General features: G+C 40.8%; 1 protein-coding gene across 3 annotated transcripts in view; it reads right to left on the bottom strand.

The window, feature by feature from the left end:
• KCNQ5 (potassium voltage-gated channel subfamily Q member 5) overlaps positions 1-19,448 on the bottom strand; it is a 556,888-nt gene that overhangs the window by 163,895 nt on the left and 373,545 nt on the right. For all 3 annotated transcript variants that reach the window (XM_061623123.1, XM_061623124.1, XM_061623122.1), the window contains exon 2: positions 9,464-9,554. In XM_061623123.1, the coding sequence (XP_061479107.1) occupies positions 9,464-9,554 (91 nt within the window). The remainder of the gene's footprint in view (positions 1-9,463; positions 9,555-19,448) is intronic.

Raw genomic sequence — 19,448 nt, 5'->3', positions numbered from 1 at the left:
GAGTATATGATTTCGGTCTCTGGTCTCCTAAGTGCATAGAAGAGCTTGATAGCTTGAAGGAACTGAGATGACAGGGATGATGAATTGAGTACAAGAGGGGATGTGCTAGAATTCTGCCCAATTTGGATTTGGTACCAAATTTTCCATTAATTTGCTTATTCTCTATCATTGTGGCTCAGATTTTTATGTAGTAATTTTCTGCGGCCGTTTTCAAAAACTGATTTTTAAAAAACATTGATATTAAGGATGATAATTTTATCAACATTTCCTTTCCTTTATTGATATCAAAATGTTGATATTTCCTTTAAAAATATCTATATTAATATTGATTTTTTTTGTGAGGAGAAAAACGGATCGGTAAAAGCAGAGGCTAGTGGACAAAGAACAAACTCAAATCGATACTGGCCTGTTAGGTCAACGGAATTCTTTTGGACCAGCACCAGCCAATAGATCCCATCTCTAAGCACAAGTGGACTGGAGGTAAACCCAACAGTATTACTTCAGGCCTGAAAGAGAAAAAGCTGTAAGAAGATCTCCATCGGAAAAAAATTATTTTGGTCCTCACAGACTGGGGAAACTGCAAGACAATCTTCAATTCTCGGCTAAAGCAGTTTGAACATGCAGAAGCTGAGCAGCTTCAAGTGCTTCTGGTTGAAACAGATTATCTAGATCCACTTCAATTTGGCTTCAGGCCAAGATCCAGTACTGAAAGTACTTTAGTGACCTTGGTGGGTAGTCTATGACAGGAGAGAGACAAGAAATGCGATCCTGTTGATTCTCTGCTAGATCTCTCAGTAATTGCCAGTGCCACCACAGCAGCCTGCTGATGAGGTTGGGAACATCGCAGCCCAGTTGTTCCACTTCTATCTTGCTCAGAGGCTCCAGAAGGTGGTATTGGGGGGCTGTTATTCCACTGTGTGGGACCTCATGTACAGGGTCCTTCTGAACCATGTGATGCAATCTTCTTGCTGGGTGCATTGAGGTCAGTAATGGATTGGATGAGGGTGAATAAGCAAACCCAATCCAGGCAAGTCAGAGTTTCTCATGGCAGGCCATTCTAATTCTGATGGAAATGCCTGTTTTTAGATGACGTCACCTCTCGAACAACTCAAATATCAGATTTGCACTTGCTCCTGGCATCCTCTTAGATGCTCACATAGGGGCTGAGGCAAGGTTGATCTTCTATCAGCTTTGGCTGACTCATTAGCTATGCCCTCCCTTCCTAGAAAAGAAGAACCTAATCCCTGTGGTGCATGTTTTGGTAACCGTTTCTAGGCCATATTCAAGGTGCTGGTGCTCACCTTTAAAGCCCTTCACAGTCTGAGCTCACTGTAGTGGGGAGACAGTTTTTCTGCTAGCTAAGAGACTTTTCCTTCCTGCCTTTGCTTCCAACTATGCACCTACCACATGCCAGAGATAAGGGGGTTTGGAGAACTTCTGGGAGCTATTTCTTCCAAGTGTATGACTGAAAGACGGCATGAAGAAAGCAACCGCAATATATTTAAAGAAAGAATCTTTTATCTGCCAAAATCCTGCTGCTGCACATAGTCTGAAGAAAGATTTTTCACTCCTGCCACCTCGGCTATCATCTCTCTTCTTAGAGATGAGTGGAAGCATTCCCTTTGAATATTTTTGCTCAGTTCCTTGGAGGTCAGTGCAAAATGCGAGTTCTCTCCTTTTCCTTTCTACCATAACTGGAGAGTATATCCAATCTGTTGACACTTCTGTTCTGCGAATGATGCCATCTGCCGCAATGCTTTGCAGTTCTCCCTCTGGTATTTTCTTCAAGCTTTAAGACTTTGCCAAAAACACTTTCTTCTAAACTTAATTGACATAGTACTGTCCCATGAAAATTATCTGCATACAGGATATTTCACACGTCCATGCCTTATTCAGCCTTGATGTTTAAAACTGTTCTCTGATTCAACCTGGTTACAACATTGTAACTTACTCAAGACTTCGAGCTTGTTTGCATGACAAATTATGGTTTAGAGAGACTGCATGAACATGCAGGCTCCCAGAGAGGAGCTCTCAACCACTTTGCTCCTCCTGGTTCCTTTTTACTGCCCTCAGCTAAGCCAAAGTTTGGCTTAGTGTGTCATCTGAACAGGGATTCTTGGTTAAGCAATCTCCTCACTCACCATGAGCTGTAACCAGGAACAAGTCTTGAAGAGAGTTAACCATGGGTCCTTGTTCAGAGGATACACTGTGCTAAACTTTGGCTTATCTCAGTGCAATGTGGCAGTAAACGAACCGTGAAGAGCAAGTGGCTGTGAGCTCCACTCTTAGAGTCCACATGTTTGTGTGGTCTTGCTAAGCCATGATGAGGCTGAGGTCATAACAGCACCATACATTTAATGCACTCTTATACAGCTGGTATAGCACAGTGGGAACGAGAGCCTGGCTGAGAGTCCAGAGGCTGTGAGTTCAAATTCTCACTCGTGTCTCCTGGGTGTAAAGGGCCAGCTAAAGATCACCCACACAGTGAGTGGCTCAGGGATTACATGCCCTGCCACCTGTGCAGCTGTGGGGAAGCTACATAGTCCCAAGGAGCCCAGTTGCCCCCAGCTGGCAGTTGCAGACAAGGAAGGGGCTGGCTTGTGCAGCTGTGGCAAGTTGAGCAGGCCCTAGCCAGCTGGGGAGGACTAGCCTCAGAGGGAGGCAATGGTAAACCCCCTCTGAATACCGCTTACCATGAAAACCCTATTCATAGGGTCGCCATAAGTCAGGATCCACTTGAAGGCAGTCTATTTCCACACCACTTTAGCTGTCATGGCTTCCCCCAAAGAATCCTGGGAACTGTAGTTTGTGAAGGGTGCTGACTTTACAGACCTACAGTTCTTCGCACCCTTCACAAACTACAGTACCCAGGATTCTCCATGACTGTTAAAGTGGTATAAGAGTGCTTTAAATGTATAGTGTGGATGTGGCCTTATGATATCATGCAAACCAGGTGTTTGTGTGTGTAGACTGTACAGCATTTCCACTTAAAAATTATCCATAACTTCCCATTACTGGATTTTATTTGACTGTAGGGCTTAAAATTACCTGTAATATTTTTGAACATTATCATTTATGTCAAGCATGCTATTGCAGTTGCTGTTGTTCCTTTCTATTTGAATGCCAAATATCTGACTAGTCAAGCTGAATACCAAATGTTTTTCTAATCATGTGAGTGTGTCAAGACATTCACACACACATGCACATATAAACACATTGCTGCAGTTGTACAGGGGTCTCTTGGATTTTATAAGATCAAAATGTGAAAAACTATTTAGAAACATTTTTAATTATTGACAGTTTTAATATCAAATAAATTTTGGCTTATAAACAATTCATAACTCACACAAGCAAAAAAATAGTCGTAGCAAGTCTAAGATATCACAAGCACATACTCTTGCTTGTGGTGTCAAGAAAGAAAACTATTAATAATGGGTTGGAAGCTAAGATAAGGAAGTTCATGGAAGGAAATCTTCCCTTCCCCTCCTCCCCCTGAGAAACTATTCTGGAGGTTGGTGAAACATCCTTACCAGTGTGGGATAGGATGCAGTTAATCACAAAAAGTATTACTCAGATAACCATTTTACAAGTTTGTTACGGCCACTATCAATTCCTGAAGCTTTCCCCTAATTCTGTCATGGAGATAATCTTTGGTTGGTCCTTAGCACTTGGGAAATCATGCCCCAAGAGTAGAAGGACAGGGTATTCAAAGAGCCCCATTGCCACAGAATTATTAGACCTATGGCTAGATTTTGGTCAGTCCACAGAGAGCCAAAGTAGGGCAACTTACTGGAATCTGGCAGTCTCTTTTATCATACTACTCTTGGTTCAAATTCTTCAGTTGTCTAATGCAGGGGTATCCAATGTTCCCCAAATGTTGTGAACTACAGCTCCCATCATCCCTGACTATTGGTCATGCTGGCTGGGACTGATGGAAGATGTAGTCCACAACACCTGGAGGGCATCACATCAGCTACCCCTGGGCTAAGGAAATGAGTTTTGTACACTTGGCCCTTCCTGCTGTCCTTAAAGATTCATACATCTGGGTCTCAGTTCTTCTTGCATCTGGTGTTACCAAACTGTTAGAAGGTGGTTCCCACAATGCTATGATAAAGTCAGGAGTCCTTAGGGTACTTTAGCCCCTTAAAAGCAATGGGCTTAAGAATACTATTTCTTTGCACTGGATTGTGGCCTTTATTTCTTAAAGTGCTAATGGTCTGCCATGGAGGCTGATGACTCAATGTTAGTGGGGCAGAGGAATCCACTCTGGGTTTTCCCTGGACATGTCCAAGGTGCTGAAACATAAAACAGGTTTCAGCACCTTGAACAGCTCCAGAAAACCCTGGAATGGATTCCACTGCCCCACTGACATGGGGCCACTAGCCTCCACTGATGGTCTGGCCAGTATAGAATGCTCTAGAAATTATTGTGCTTTCGATATATGCCTTAAGGACTTATAAATGTATATCTATAAGCACTTAAGAGATGCAGTTGCATGAGAAACAAAGTAAGAGAGCTTTTAGTACCAGGTCTATTTTTAAAAATGTAATTTAAAGTAAAGATAAAGGTGTCCCCGCACTTATAGTGCGAGTTGTTTCTGACTCTTAGGGTGAAGTCTTGCGACGTTTACTAGGCAGACCATATACAGGCATACCCCACTTTAACATTCGCAATGGGACCGGAGAGTATACTTTAAGTGAAAATCTACTTTAAGTGAAGCAATTGTCTTCACTTGTACTGCACGCAATCACCACTAGATGGCAGCGGCGTTATGCCAATAAAATGTACGTTATTGCGAAGCCTGTGAACGTTAAGCGGGGTATGGGGACGTATGGAGCATGTAAGTTATAGCGAGGCAACGTTAAGTGAAGCAACGTTAAGCAGGGTATGCCTGTATATGGTGTGGTTTTGCCAGTTCCTTCCCCGGTCTTTCTTTACTCCCCAGCGTATGCTGGGTACTCATTTTACCGACCACGGATGGATGGAAGGCTGAGTGGACCTCGACCCCTTTTACCGGAGATTCGACTTCCTCCTTCCGTTGGAATCAAACTCCGGCCGTGAGCAGAGCTTCGGCTGCGTTACCGTCGCTTACCACTCTGCACCACGGAGGGTCTTTACCTGTAGTGATATATATTTCCAAAATACTTTATATTTCCAAAATATCTTTCTATTCCTACAGATATTCACTGTTTAATAATGCATCCAGGAAACTCTTTTCTTCTCTTTCTGCACTTTTCCAGCCCTTTCCCTTTCTCCTATAAATGTGACCCTTTGTTCAGTTGTCTAAATATAAATAAGTGAAACATCATGGCATTTTGTACATTTACAAAGATGAGTGTTATCAACTGTTTTTCACTGTGAAGTATCAAAACTCCAAACTTATGGGGGAGGGGAAGGGAAGAATTTTATTTTATTTGAAACATATCAGCCACATTTTTTCTGGAGCAGGAGGCTTATATTACATTGTGTGTCTAATGCGGGGGTGGGGGCTTTATTTTGCTGTCTGCTTGTGACATATCAGTATGAGAGACACTATTCTATCTATCTGCGTGCAAAGTAAAGATTAAAGGCTAATGGCATAAGGAAAAGTCAGATGTTTTCCTTATGCTTAAGCTCACTCATTTAACATTACCTGAAGAAGGATGTTTTGGATTTTTGATCATTTCAAAAATTGAGACCTCTAAAGTATTTTAAAATATTTTCCAATGCACAGATTATGATAGCCAATGAATTACATAATAGGATGACACATAATATCAGCTGTTTGTGCAAAAATCTGCACAAACCTAAATGCTCTTGACAACAAAAAGTTAAAATATGAGTATTACAATTGTCAGAGGACAGATAGGGAAATTAAAATATTGATGCCCCAATCCAGTAAGAGTGATCATTATACAAAAGCAGGCTTCCATGTGTGAATTCCCTGGCTAGATCAAGAACCATATACATGGTCTGGATGCACTTCCAGATGACTTCAATGACTCTGCAGACTGTGGATGCTGATGAGCATTCACACTTACATTACAATTCATATGTAAATACACATCCCCTTACATCCCCCACAAAAGCCCCTGGACCTGAAATATGGCACACTTAATGAACCCTGCCCAAAGGAGAAAATGTTATAGCTATTTCAGATTTTCCGTAAGAATGAATGGTAAACACAGAGCTTCATTTTACACAAGAGTGGGTTGGAATCCAAATCGCAGGTAGAAGCGAACAGAGCACAGAATGGTTGAGAAACAGATAGGATTTTTTTTAAAAAGCACAGACATGAGATGAATGTTGAGGCCAATGGACACCCTAGTGTTTGTATTCACTGTGTATATATAATTCACACTAAATATTTTTTAATATTTGCCAGAAAAAGCCAGGATGTGAATAAAAACAAAAATCATAATCTCTTAGCGATTATACATTACATCAGTCTACGCCAACATGATACCCTTTGGATGTTTTAGGACTACAACTCTCATCAGGCCAAGCCAACACATATACAAATATGTGCAAAAGTAATCAGACCTCTGACCAATGCTCTCATATTACTGAATTACAAATGGTGCATTGTAATTTTGTTCTGTATATTTTATTTTGAAACACTGAAACTCAAAATCAATTGTTGTAAGGTGACCTTGGTTTTATGTTGGGAAATGTTTGTAAGAAAATAAAAAACTGAAACATGTTGCTTCCAAAAGTATTCAACCCCCACACATTAATATTTGGTAGAGCTACCTTTCGCTGCAATAACAGCTTTAAGTCTTTTGGGGTAGGTATGTACTAGCTTTGCACACAGTGTTGGAGGAAGTTTGGCCCATTCCTCTTGGCAGATTCACCCTAGGTCGTTCAGGTTAGTTGGACGTCGCTTGTGGATCGCAATTTTCAAAAAGCGCCACAGATTCTCAATGGGATTGAGATCAGGTCTTTGACTGGGCCACTGTAGGACATTCACCTTTTTGATCTTGAGCCACTCCAATGTTGCTTTGGCCTTCTGTTTGGGATCATTGTCCTGCTGAAAAGTGAATTTCCTCCCAAGCTTCAGTTTTTTAGTGGACTAAAGCAGGTTCTCTTGTAGTATTTCCCTTGTATTTAATAAGATGCCCAGTCCCTGGTGATGACAAACGTTCCCACAGCATGATGCTGCCACCATCATACTTCACTGTAGGGATGGTGTGTCTTCAGGCATGGGCAGTGTTAGGTTTGCGCCACACATAGAGCTTAGAGCAGCCTTTCCCAACCAGTGTGCCTCCAGATGTTGTTGGACCACAACTCCCATCTTCCTGACCGTTGCCAATGCTGGCTGAGGCTGATGGGAGTTGTGGTCCAACAACATCTGGAGGCACACTGGTTGGGAAAGGCTGGCTTAGAGCTTTTTGGCCAAAAAGCTCTATCTTGGTCTCATCCGACTACAAAACCTTTTCCCACATCGCAGCCGGGCACTCTCATGCTTTCTGCCAAACTCCAGACGTGCTTTCAGATGGTACTTTTTGAGTAATGGCTTCTTTCTTGCCACCGTCCCATACAGGCCAGTGTTATGCAGAGCTCTTGATATGGTTGACTGGTGCACCATTACTCCAGTCCCAGCCACTGAACTCTAGCTCCTTCAAAGTGATTGCTGGCCTCTCTGTGGCTTCTCTCACAAGTCTCCTTCTCGTTCGAGTGCTGAGTTTTGAGGGATGGCCTTTCCTTGGCAGTGCCTGGGTGGTGTGATACAGCTTCCCTTCCTGATTATTGGAGACAGCATTATGGGACTTCCCATACCTTTTGAGAGAAACGTAAAACTCCCCAAATACATGAACACAGAACAAAAATGGAGGTAACGATAAGTACATATAGTCAGATCTTTATTGTTTGTAGCCAATAGCCATTATAATATCAATAACAATAGTACATTCCTCCTTACGGTGTATCCTATGATGGGAATTAAGCCATTATCTTTCTCAAATTTTTCTCACTCTAATCCAGTAAGCAGTGATCCAGCATGATGGCAAACAATACACACACACTCACACACACCACATTGCATCTTCTAGGAAATCTATTATCACATACAGAATTTGGATTCCTGGATATTCTTAGATTTCATTAAAACAAAAGTAATCTTCTGACACCCACAGAGGTAGAGAGAAAAGGGCAGCATATAATGCAAGTCTCCAAAAGAGAGAATATATAGTTTGTAATACTACGTCAATTTGTAATAATTGTACAAATGCCTGTAAATAAGAATTGTGCTAAATACAGAAGCAGCTTGGCAGGTAGAGTAGGCCTGGTAGGCTAGCTTCCCAGGAATGCAGCAGGGAGGTTGGCGTGGTGCAAATGCATTGGCAGGAGCACTGGAGTGGCTACAATCAATCATGCATTGTCTGTGCAGGAATTGGACTTTGCTGTCCTGGACTGTTAATATGGACAATGGCTTTTTATGGAATGCTATGTATAATATGGGAATGCGTGTTTTTATTTGGTTGTTCACTGTAGATTATAAGGTTACCCTACTCAAATCACAGGGCTGATCATAGGACCTGGCCTGCAAGCACAACTATCAAAAGTATGCGACTGCCAGTACACATGTGTGGAAAGTCACATCCCAGGCATTCATGACTTCCTGTGACCTACTGGGGTGGGGTACATGACTGACAGGGAGAGTCTTTATCAAGAGTAGCCATCCTTAGGTTTTTAGTTCAAGGTGGGACTCCTGATATAACAAGTCTTTACATGGTAGATCTCAGTGTGATAAAGAAAAGCTTGGTAAACCTGGGATATTAGCAAGAGGAAAGGCTGCTACTCAAGAGTAAGATTATCCTGAGAGCCGGGTCAGTTTAGGGACTGTTTTAGACTAGGGAAAGAGGATGGCATTTTAATCTATTTTATTTTGTTAATTTGCTCCAAAGAGGAATATACTGTTTTCCTGTATTTTTTTTCCTGTGTTGCATACCTTTCCTCAGGTCTCACATTTTTCTTTCTGTTTCACTAAACTTTTCATTTGTTCATAAACCTGGTGTGGTCTCTCTTTCTTTTCACCACTCACAGCTGAAGCCAAATCACATACTACCTCAAGAAGCTTCAGAGAGACCCCAGGAAAATCTGGAGGCTGTTTGAGGGGCAGGTGGGCTGAGCAAATGGGAGGGAGGGCTGGGCAAAGGGGTATATTCTGTAATGTCACTGGTTCTCCCCTCCCCAGGTGGCCAGGGACCCAGTGTGCCTGAGTGTGGCCATCACAATGACTCAGGTCAGGTTACAATCCTAAAAACCCATCTTCTTAGAGAGTAAGCTTCACTTAACATGGTGGGACTTACTTCTGAGAAAACCTGCATAGGACCATGCTGTCAGATCTTTTCCTGCTGCTATCATTGCTTATTTCCCAACACTGATAAAAAATACATCATAATTTACTCCAGGAATGTATGTAATATATAACACATCTAACGATCTCTGAACATTTGTGTGGTTGTTCATAAAGTTCACTTACCAGAATGAAGAGGCAACTAGTGGCAAGCCACGTATGCTCGGGAATAGTGGAAAATACTGATAAAATCAAGCAACCAAACACAAGGAGAAAACTGAAAAACAAAAGGATATAAAAATAGTTAGGACATTGGGGAGAAAATAGAACTTTAAATATATGAAGCTCCAAGTTATCTGAATTCATTATGTCTCCACTGTCATGATGTTAATACCACCTTATGTATGTAACATAAGGTCCCATTTAGTCAAACTTAAGATTACCTTGGGAGGAAAACAACAGTGGTAGCATGTTTTAAAATCCGCAGGTGCAATCCCAATTCACAAAAATAAGTTTTCTTGCAATTTACTTCAATGGGAGATGAATTACATGCTTTATTTTCAGCAAATATTGCATATGCGCACGGCTAGGTACATTACAAGATGATTTTAGTTATTTTTTTTCTGATCTAAATATTTTTTTCAGAAAAGATTCTTTAAAAAGGTTATGAAAATAATTCCTTACTGTACACCTGCATGACATGTTCTTTTGAAGAAACAAAACCAGAACACTAAAAACTTAAAATGTGGTGGTTATATTTGAAATGACGATAAAAAAGATGAGATATAAAAAGATTCAAGACTGGCTAAAAAAAGAAATTGAAGAAGAAGATTTTTAAAACTAAACATCTTTTAAAAAAAGAAAGAAACAGGTATTGAAATTGGGTAACAGTGATTATGAAGAGCTTGTTTATGTTCAATCTGAAAAGAAAAACTACTAAAGAGTTAAATGATTATCAAGACCTTATCTGATGAGAGATTTCAAGGTTGTAGATAATGGGTACCCAACATGGCGCTCTCCGGATACTTGTTGGATTCCAGTTCCCATCAGCCAGCTTGGTCAGTGGCCAGGGATAATGAGAGGTGTTCTTCAATGACATCTGGAGGAAACCACATTCGCGTCCCCTTTTTTAGAATGACCGCAGATTAAAAAATGAGGCAGATGTAAACAGTCCAATCCAGGAGTTTCAATAAGCTCCCAAAATTCCTGCCTTACAAGGTCTGCTCTTCCAACATGCTGAGCCAGTCGCAACACTGAAGCCAAGAAGTTGAAGTCAGAAAGGACTGCAAAATATTTTGTTTGTTAGATCCCATTTATGGGACAGTGGAAGGAAACACAAAGAACTCTTTAATGAACTCTTCTAGAGTGTAAACAACTTTTAAAACTTCCTTATGAGTTAGGAGGGAAAACGTGGTTAAGAGATGCATCTGACAAGTGAAGACTACAGAGTGATTTTTTTAGCTAACTTAAAATTATTCCTCCTAATTATTTTTTATTATCAGAAGAGAACCTGGGAATGCTGAATTCTCCTTGGACCTTCCTTTAACATACCTTAGCTGATGGGCACAGTAATCCAAATGCCAGGGAGCCAGCAGAAGGAGGGCCGGCAGAAAGCTCCATGGGATCCTCCTCCTGCTTGGGAGTTGCTCCCCCAGCTGAACGCCGGTTCCGTTGAGAGCTACGTTTGCCGGCTCCCATGGGGAGTAAGTGCTCCCCACAGGCCACAATGAAAATATTTGTGTGCCGTCCTTTTGGCCAGCAGAGTTTCCAGGTGGGCTGGGACCCAGCCAAGGGCTCTGAAAGTGAAGAGGATCTCGTGTAAGTCCCCCACAGCTCCCACCATGCCACAAGAATGCCCAGTTTTCAGGGCTTCTGCTGGCCCTCCATCACCAGGCTGGCCATCCCAGTGGAACCCTGGCACCCCTGGCAGGCTCCTGGTGGCATCACGGCTCAGCCGCAGCAGAGGGCTCCTGCTGGCACAGCCTGGTGCAGCCAAGGTCTGTGGCATCCAGCTCACCCCGGCCCAGTGGAAAGTGAGTTGGATTACACTCTAAGGCTGCAATTAAGTCTCATTGAACCCAATGGAGTTTACTCTTGATTAGACATGTATTGGATTGCAGCTTAACACTCCTTTTTAAAACATAACTGCTATGTAAAATAACCTCAGCATTTCCCATAAGCAGAATGTTTTTCCAGCTGAGTGCTTTTTGCACTGTGTTTTGAAATACCTAAACTGGTTTAAATGTTTTTCAACTATTTGTATACAGTACATAATTACTATTACAAAAGAAGCAGATACAATAACACAGGGATTCTGAAAGAGCTCTCTGCCATGCAATACAAAAGCACAAGAAAGGCAATTTATTGTTGTGCCAATACTAAATGCAGAGATGGCTTGACAGATGAAATAGCTTAGAACCAATCCATTGAGCACTGGGCCAAAATCTTGTTCGCTGTGTCTTAAGAGTGAAGGCAGCCATCTAAGCATGATGGGAAACAAATCTCTCAAGAGTGCAATTAAAGTGTATTATAGTCTATCTATATGGTCACACATTCATATGTGGCAAATCAAACAGGAGGAAGTGTATCACATGTGCTTTTATGTTGCTGTACACCACCTTGATGTTTTGCAAGAAGGTGGTATATAATATGTTTATAAATAAATAAATAATGCTGGCTTAGCTTGACAAGCAGCACCTACTGAAATTCTCTGTCCTACACAGCTATCAAAGGTGCAGGAGCCTTGCATCTGACAATCCTACCATTTAGTAAGGTTACAAGGAACCCAGAAAGGAATCTTTTCAAGCACAATGCTCTGTTGACATCGTGGAAAAGTTTTTCATAACACCGGCCATTTGGATTAAATTTTCCAAAATTCAATAATAAATGTAAATTTATTGTTACATTGTGACTTGCTTATTCAAGTACGAGTAGATGTGAAAAGATTATTACAATTTGGTTTAAATGTTTTGCCAAAAAACATACAGTATAGACAGTTTGTAAATTTTACGGTAAACACCAATATGAAAGTAGTATGAAAGCTCTTCACTCTTTTCTATGAATATAACAACATGACCTTAGAAGCTGAGATCTTGTGAAAGTAAGGAGCATCCACATAAAGGTTTAGTACACTGCCCTGATGGATCTCTCTAAACATCTGAAGAACAGATTAAATATAAGTTTTTTTCAATCTGTAAACAAGATTGTGGTAACTATGTCTTTTCCCTTTAACGGATCTTTATGGGAAGGGTTGAACTGCTTTAACTTAATGTTCATGCAGAGCTTGGAAAAGTTACTATTTTGAACTACAACTCCCATCAGCCCAATCCAGTGGCCATGCTGGCTGGGGCTGATGGGAGTTGTAGTTCAAAAAAGTAACTTTTCCAAGCTCTGTCATGAATACTTTGCTTTCACTCTGTTAGCCTTTATAGTATGATTTCATGTGCTTCATACTTTCAAAATTGTTAATACTGGCCTTGATCCAAAAATTGTACTACTAGTTCAGTTCACCCAAGGCAGCTTTGGATTTATACTCTTCAATCAGCAGATGCATCTCCCAAACCTATCCCTATGTGGCAACTGCAGTCTCAAAAGCAGTTTTGAACAGCTGGGGTGTGCTGTTCAAGGGGGAAAAGTACAAAACCCTACTGAATATGCCGAAAGCCTTTGGTTCTCAGCCATATTAGGTTCTCAGCCATAAAGGATAAATATTGGAATTGAAACATAGAATAGCATAATTTACATGAATTGAAGAAGAGTTTAGATTATAAAATGTTGCAGCAAAAACAACAAAGTCCTGTGAAAGCCCCTAAACTAAACCAGCTACTACTCAGACAACACTATTACAGGTCCTAATAACATCAAGTCACAATATCAAACATTCATTTACTGTCTTATCTTCTATTGTTAAATATTCTATCATCTGCCAGCAGTGACCTACCAAAGATGAAATAGCTGTAGAACCATACATTGCCCAGCTGGCACAATATCATGCAGAATGTAACTTTTGTTAAGACTACATTTCTTGCAGAGTTATTAATAGCAGAATTAATTTAAAAACTTTTACTTAAACTCATCTTCTGAAGCAAAGACTTCAGAAATCAAAATAATTCTCCTATTTGCCAGCATGCTACAAAGCATATCTATTTACTCAGCTTTCATTGAAATTAGGATGCTAATGCAAATAGGCCCAGTGCTTGACAAGCAGCCGCAAACGCTCTTGCTTCTGCTTGTGATAACAGTGGAACAATTTAAGAAATTAGGCAAGAGTATTCCATACGATAGCTATAATGCATCATTTCACATTGTGTAAAACCAGCTCTACGGACTTAATCACTTTGCAAAGAGCTATTTTGCTACTACATCTAGCTTTAGCAAATAGCAAGCAATTTGGAAAGTTGAACTTACCATGATGTTCCATTCTGGTATATAGGCAGGAAAACAGGCAAGAAAGAATTAACCCATCAGGCCAGGAGGTTTGCTGCCCCTTCTAAGGAAAAGGCTCCCCCAATATTCAGGGCACAATATCAGCTATATAAAAATACAACTCTAAATTTCTAGAGTAGTGGTTCCTAAACTCCCCCCCCCATGGATCACTTGAAAATGGCTGAGGGCCTTTGGACCTCTTAATGGTTTTTATACCTGGTGTAGCAATTATAATGCACTGTTTTAATTGTATTTTAATTGCTTTTATTTCTTGTATATTGTATTTTATTGAATTTCTATTTGAATTCCATAGAATTCTAATTGTAATACAACACAATATAAGAAATAAAAGAAGCAATAATAAAGACAATTAAAATCAATATGAATATTTAATGCAATGGATGTGTGTTCTCCTATCTTCAGCCACAAATCCATAGACATGACATGGACCACCTGAATAAAGCTCAGGACCACAGTTTGGGATCTAGAGTATAATATGCAGTAGTTGAGTCATTGCCCGAAGAGGGCTAATGAACAAACATCTGAGAAGAGAAAACATGGACACAGATGGATTCCTACAGTTTCACAACATTCATTCATTCATTCAGCATCCTGTTGTCCTTCCTCCCAAATAGGGTTGCTAGGTCAGAAGCACCCCAAAACCAAGATTTTAGGGGCGGCCCTGAGTGATGTCATGGGGTGGGCCCGAGTGATGTCACAGGGCGGGCCCAAGTGATGTCCTTAAGCACGATACATTAAGCATCAATCACAGTTGCTTGGAGCATACAATTAAAAAAAAATCTGATTGGAAATTAAGCTAGAAATTTTAGCTAAAAGATGGAGCCTGGGTAGGGAACATTTAATCTAGCCTACTTGCTTTCCGCAAGAAGGGTTTAGGTGCCTTCAGGCCAGGCCAGTCACCAGAAGGCCACTGTAGAAAGAAGGGAGCCTAGTGTTGTGGAGATGTTAGATGGGATAATTCGGGAATAAAAATGGATGCCCCTGAAGGCTGCAATTCTAAACACACTTACTAAGGGACTAAGCCCCATAGAACTCAACAGGACTTACTTCTGAGTAGATATAGTTTTGATTGTGCTTTTGGTAAAGCTTGACTAGGGATCCTCTACAAAGACATCCATCTCCAAGCAGGGTTGGCAACCCCCTGCCTGGAATGCCCTGCCCTTATCTTTTAATGTGGCTGCTCTTTTACAGATTTGACCCTTCACTTCAGAATGAGGCCTGAGGGATGAATAAGAGTAAAAAAATTCTCTACCTTTTCTGTCTAGCTTGTGGGCTGCTATAAACTCACTTTGACAGCCAACCCAATTCCAGTGAGTAATAACTGACAGAGAGACAACACACATGGTTTGGTCTACCTTCACAGGCAACAGCTTGGGAACAGCAACTGCAGCCACACTTTCAAATATGTGAATTCTCTTTTACCACTATTGGGCAAGAAACAAACTGCCATGCAACCAACAAGGTGCATCATCAATGGGTTTTAGGGGGTTGAGATAAGCACATGCAGACCACTGCTGTTGCTTCTATGGATGTAAGGGAGTGAGGTTAAAGGTAAATGAAATGCAAACAGAAAATGAAAAAGGAAAGACAGTGATGCTTTCCTAAATGCAATACCATACCAAACACAACAAGATTCTTATGAGTAAGGCAGAAAACTTAGCATCCCACAACCAGTCAGGGTTCATAACTGAAAACCAAAACTAAAAAAATCCTGGAAGCCAGTCAGTTAATGCAGAATGCTGCGGCATGATTGCTGACATGAGTGAGATCCTATCAGCACATAATACCTCTGCTCTGAGATCTGCATTGGTTGCTTATTTGCTACCAGGCCAAGTTCAATCTGTGCTTTCCATGTTATGGGCGCCACATAGTACTTGTTCTGTTCTTGTAAGAAATCAGTCCTGTAAAGTGGTAGCATTTTGGATACTCTGTTCATAGGGTTTTCAGAGGTGGTTTGCCATTGCCTTCCTCTGACTTTGGACACATATCATACTTTGGACACATAATGAGAAGACATGATTCACTAGAAAAGACAATACAGAAAAACAGAAGGGAGTAGAAAAAGAGGAAGACCAAACAAGAGCTGGATTGATTCCATAAAGGAAGCCACAGACCTGAACTTGCAAGATCTGAGCAGGGTGGTTCATGACAGATGCTCTTGGAGGTCACTGATTCATAGGGTTGCCATAAGTCAAAATTGACCTGAAGGAACATAACAACAATGAAGTGGCAGCACTTACGCTTTGGAACTCCTTGCCTATTGACATTAGGCAGACGCCTCTTTTCAGCACCTGCTAAAATAATTTTTGTTTAGGCAAGCCTATCCACGCAGGTAGAAGCTATTGTGTTTTTAAATCTGTTTTTAACTCGTTGTTGGTTTTATTAATTTGAATGTTTTTCAGTACATGTCTTTAGCTGTTTTTGCCAATAATTGTATTGTTTTAATTATTTCTGTAAACCGCTTTGAGATTTTTTACAATAAAGCAGTATATAACTGTTGTAAATAAAATACATAAATAAATTTTGGAGTCACAGCTTTTAAAAATGTTTTTAAAGATGTTTTGTTTAAATATAATTTAAAGTCTGTTTTTATTATTTTTAAAGTGTTTTTAGTGCTTTTGTTTGCCACCCTGGGCTCCTACTAAGAGGAAGGGTGGGATATAAATCAAATAACAAATAAAAATAAATAAATAAACTTCATTCACCCAACCCAAAATTCAGAATCATGCCACTTTAAGCTATTTTGCAATACTTGTTTTATGGTTATTGGTTTTTAAAGGAATTTATTTGTTATTGTGAGCTGCCTTGGTTTCCAATCACCAACCCTACCTCACAGGGTTGTTGGAAAGATTACACACACACACACACGTAAAAATACACCTCATATAATAGTTTATTGTCAAACCAGTTGGTCATTGCAGAACATTTTTTAAAAAATCAGTATTAGTTTCCTACATAATAAAAAATGTGATACCTAGGTAAACCCTGCCTAATTGCTTTAAAAATAGGCTTGGAGGGAGAAGGAAAAATTTACAACACAAACACAATTCTTTGTTACGTTTACTCAAAAGTCCCATTAATTTACAGCACAATCGTAACCATGTCTACTCAAAAGTAAGTCCTAACAAATTCAATGGGATTTATTCCAGGTACATGGGATTAGCATTGCTTGACTCCCAGAAAAACAAGTATTGGATTAAATACTTTCATATTGCCAAGCTTTTCAAAGCACTGCCCTCGCCAACAGCCCAGGGTCTGACTCTTGCACACAAGAGAAAAAAAAACTTTAAGCCATATTCTTATTTACTCAAACTGAAGATCTCAAAACCACCATTTACTGACCTTGCAATGAAGTCTAGGCACTGCCTGGGTCAACAAATCACAACCCTGGCTTCACTTATTGGCTACAATCCAGAAGGGGCGGGGTTAGAGCCAGAGCTTGGGGGGAAAATTTGAACTACAACTCCCATCAGCCCAATCCTGTGGCCATGCTGGCTGGGGCTGATGGGAGTTGTAGTTTAAAAAAAGTAACTTTTCCAAGCTCTGGTGGAGCTAGGAGCTGCTATACAGATCCATTAAACAGATTTAACCATCGCGGAATGGTGGCGGCTGATGTTTTGGTGTATATCTCAGGAACCAGATCACCTAGAAACTTAATTTTTTTTTTAATTGAAGCTGAGAGTCCAGAGATTAAGGTGAGTTAGCCGCAGACCCAGAGGGGACTCCCAAAAACCAGAAACTCTGGCTGAAAACCAGACACCTGGTAACCCTACTCCCAAAGGAGTCCAGACCAGCATACTAGGTTGCATCTGGGGAGAACTGTCACAAATGTGATCTTGCTCTTCACCTTTAACCTGCCTTCTACTTTCTAAACAATGGAGGGATGTACATGCTCCTGCCTGAATACCAGAATAACTTTGTGGTATGTCCAATTTCATTCTCAGTCAGAGGACAGAAGAGCAGACAGGAAAAGGATATTCAAAAGCAGGTATCCACATTAGGGTTGCCAGGTTCTTGGCCTGAGACTGATCCTGTATCTTTAGGAGAAGAGAAAGTCAGCCAAGTGCAGGTGTTCTTGCAACTCTGTAATGGGAAAAACCACAAGGTGGAATTCTCCCTTCTCCCTGCACAACTTTTAAAGATACAGAAGACCTCTTGGTTGCCAGGCCCGGCCTCCAAGAGGTCTTCTGTATCTTTAAAAGTTGTGCAGGGGGAAGAAATAATTCCACCTTGTGGTTTTTCCCATTACAGAGTTGCAAGAAAACCTGCACTTGGCTGACTTTCTCTTCTCCTAAAGATACAGGATCAGTCTCAGACCATGGACCTGGCAACCCTAATCCACACCCAGGAAGTGGTGGTGGGGAAGAGAACTGCACATTTATATGACCTGCTGAAGGGTCCTCCTGAGTAATAAGGTGTCCGCAGAGGCGAAGTTACTGATGTTATATAGTGCCTAAGAAAGGGATAGACAAGGAGGCCACATATAGTCTGTACAGTAATGGAACATAAGTGTGATAAGGAAATGGTAGCTCCCTAGACTGCTCCTAGAGGAGCAGGCAGGGTCCCCTGAATCCAATAATGAGAATATCCTTGGGGTCCTCTGGATTGATACCTAAGGAAGAACCTCTGGAAATGTTAGAGGAGGTGAGGCTGCCCCCCCAGTCCTTAAGAGCACCGGTGCCAAAAGCTTCTGGTCAAGGCTGAAGAGCAACATGAGAGTATGCCTCTACAGACCCAGAGTTGGCAGTCTACCTGTGAGTAAGGTGTCTACTCATGAGTAAGCAGTCCCTGATACTCCTTCACTGCCTGCAGCTGCGGTTAGCTCCTGGGTTAGGAGGTCAGAGTATATAAAACATCCTTCTTGAGTCTTCCAGATGCTGGAAAAATCACAGATCTTTGGTTCCTTGTTGCTTATGCTGGTTATTCTGCCTGGCTGTGTTGTGCCTTGAGGAATAACCTGTAATACCAATCTTACACTGTTTCTTGACCTTAGTTCTGGGTTATGTTTTAATTTACATGGATTTCCTGTGTTTGAGCTTGGTTTGTTTGGATTGCTAAGTGCTTTGGTGAAAGGCTGATATTTCTGGGGCTGGGACCTTAACCCACCAGGGCACTCCTAGAACAAGATAGTTAGGTAAGCATCTGACTCCTATGGGAAGCCACATTAATACTAATTATGAAGGACTGATTGGTGTGGAACACAGTCCTGTCTCACTGAAAAGAAATGCAACCCTTTCCTAATCATTAGGACTCCTACATTCCCCATATTCCTGGTAGAATTAAATGTGATTTCAAAAATACCATTATCATGCAAGCTTTGAAGAAGGATGGTCCTAATAGATTTAGAGGGAGGGTCCATGAGATATTTCAAAAAGTAGAAAGTAGGGATTGTGAAGAAATTTGATTCAGTTTGCATTTAAAGCCAAGTCTATCAAATTTGTACTTTCTGAAACAAAATACAGCGGTCCTTCAAAGCTCACTTATCCAAATTTTGCAATGTAGTTTTCTACCCAATGTTTACAAAAATGCATATTTTATGGGGAAATGTGCATAAAATGGATATATTAGTGAAAATACAAAACACACTATATCAGAAAGAAATGCTTGCAAAATATGTACATTAGTCAAAGCTACATACAAAACTTTGTTAGGAGAAATCTGCACTAAAATGCTGAAGAATTTTTGTTAAAGAGTTTGGGGGGAAATCACAAAAATTTGCAGAAAT

The sequence above is a fragment of the Rhineura floridana genome, chromosome 4 (assembly GCF_030035675.1).
Source record: "Rhineura floridana isolate rRhiFlo1 chromosome 4, rRhiFlo1.hap2, whole genome shotgun sequence".
Classification (NCBI taxonomy): Eukaryota; Metazoa; Chordata; class Lepidosauria; order Squamata; family Rhineuridae; genus Rhineura; species Rhineura floridana.
The sequence above is the reverse complement of the archived record's forward strand: the minus strand, read 5'-3'. Positions and strand labels throughout refer to the sequence as shown.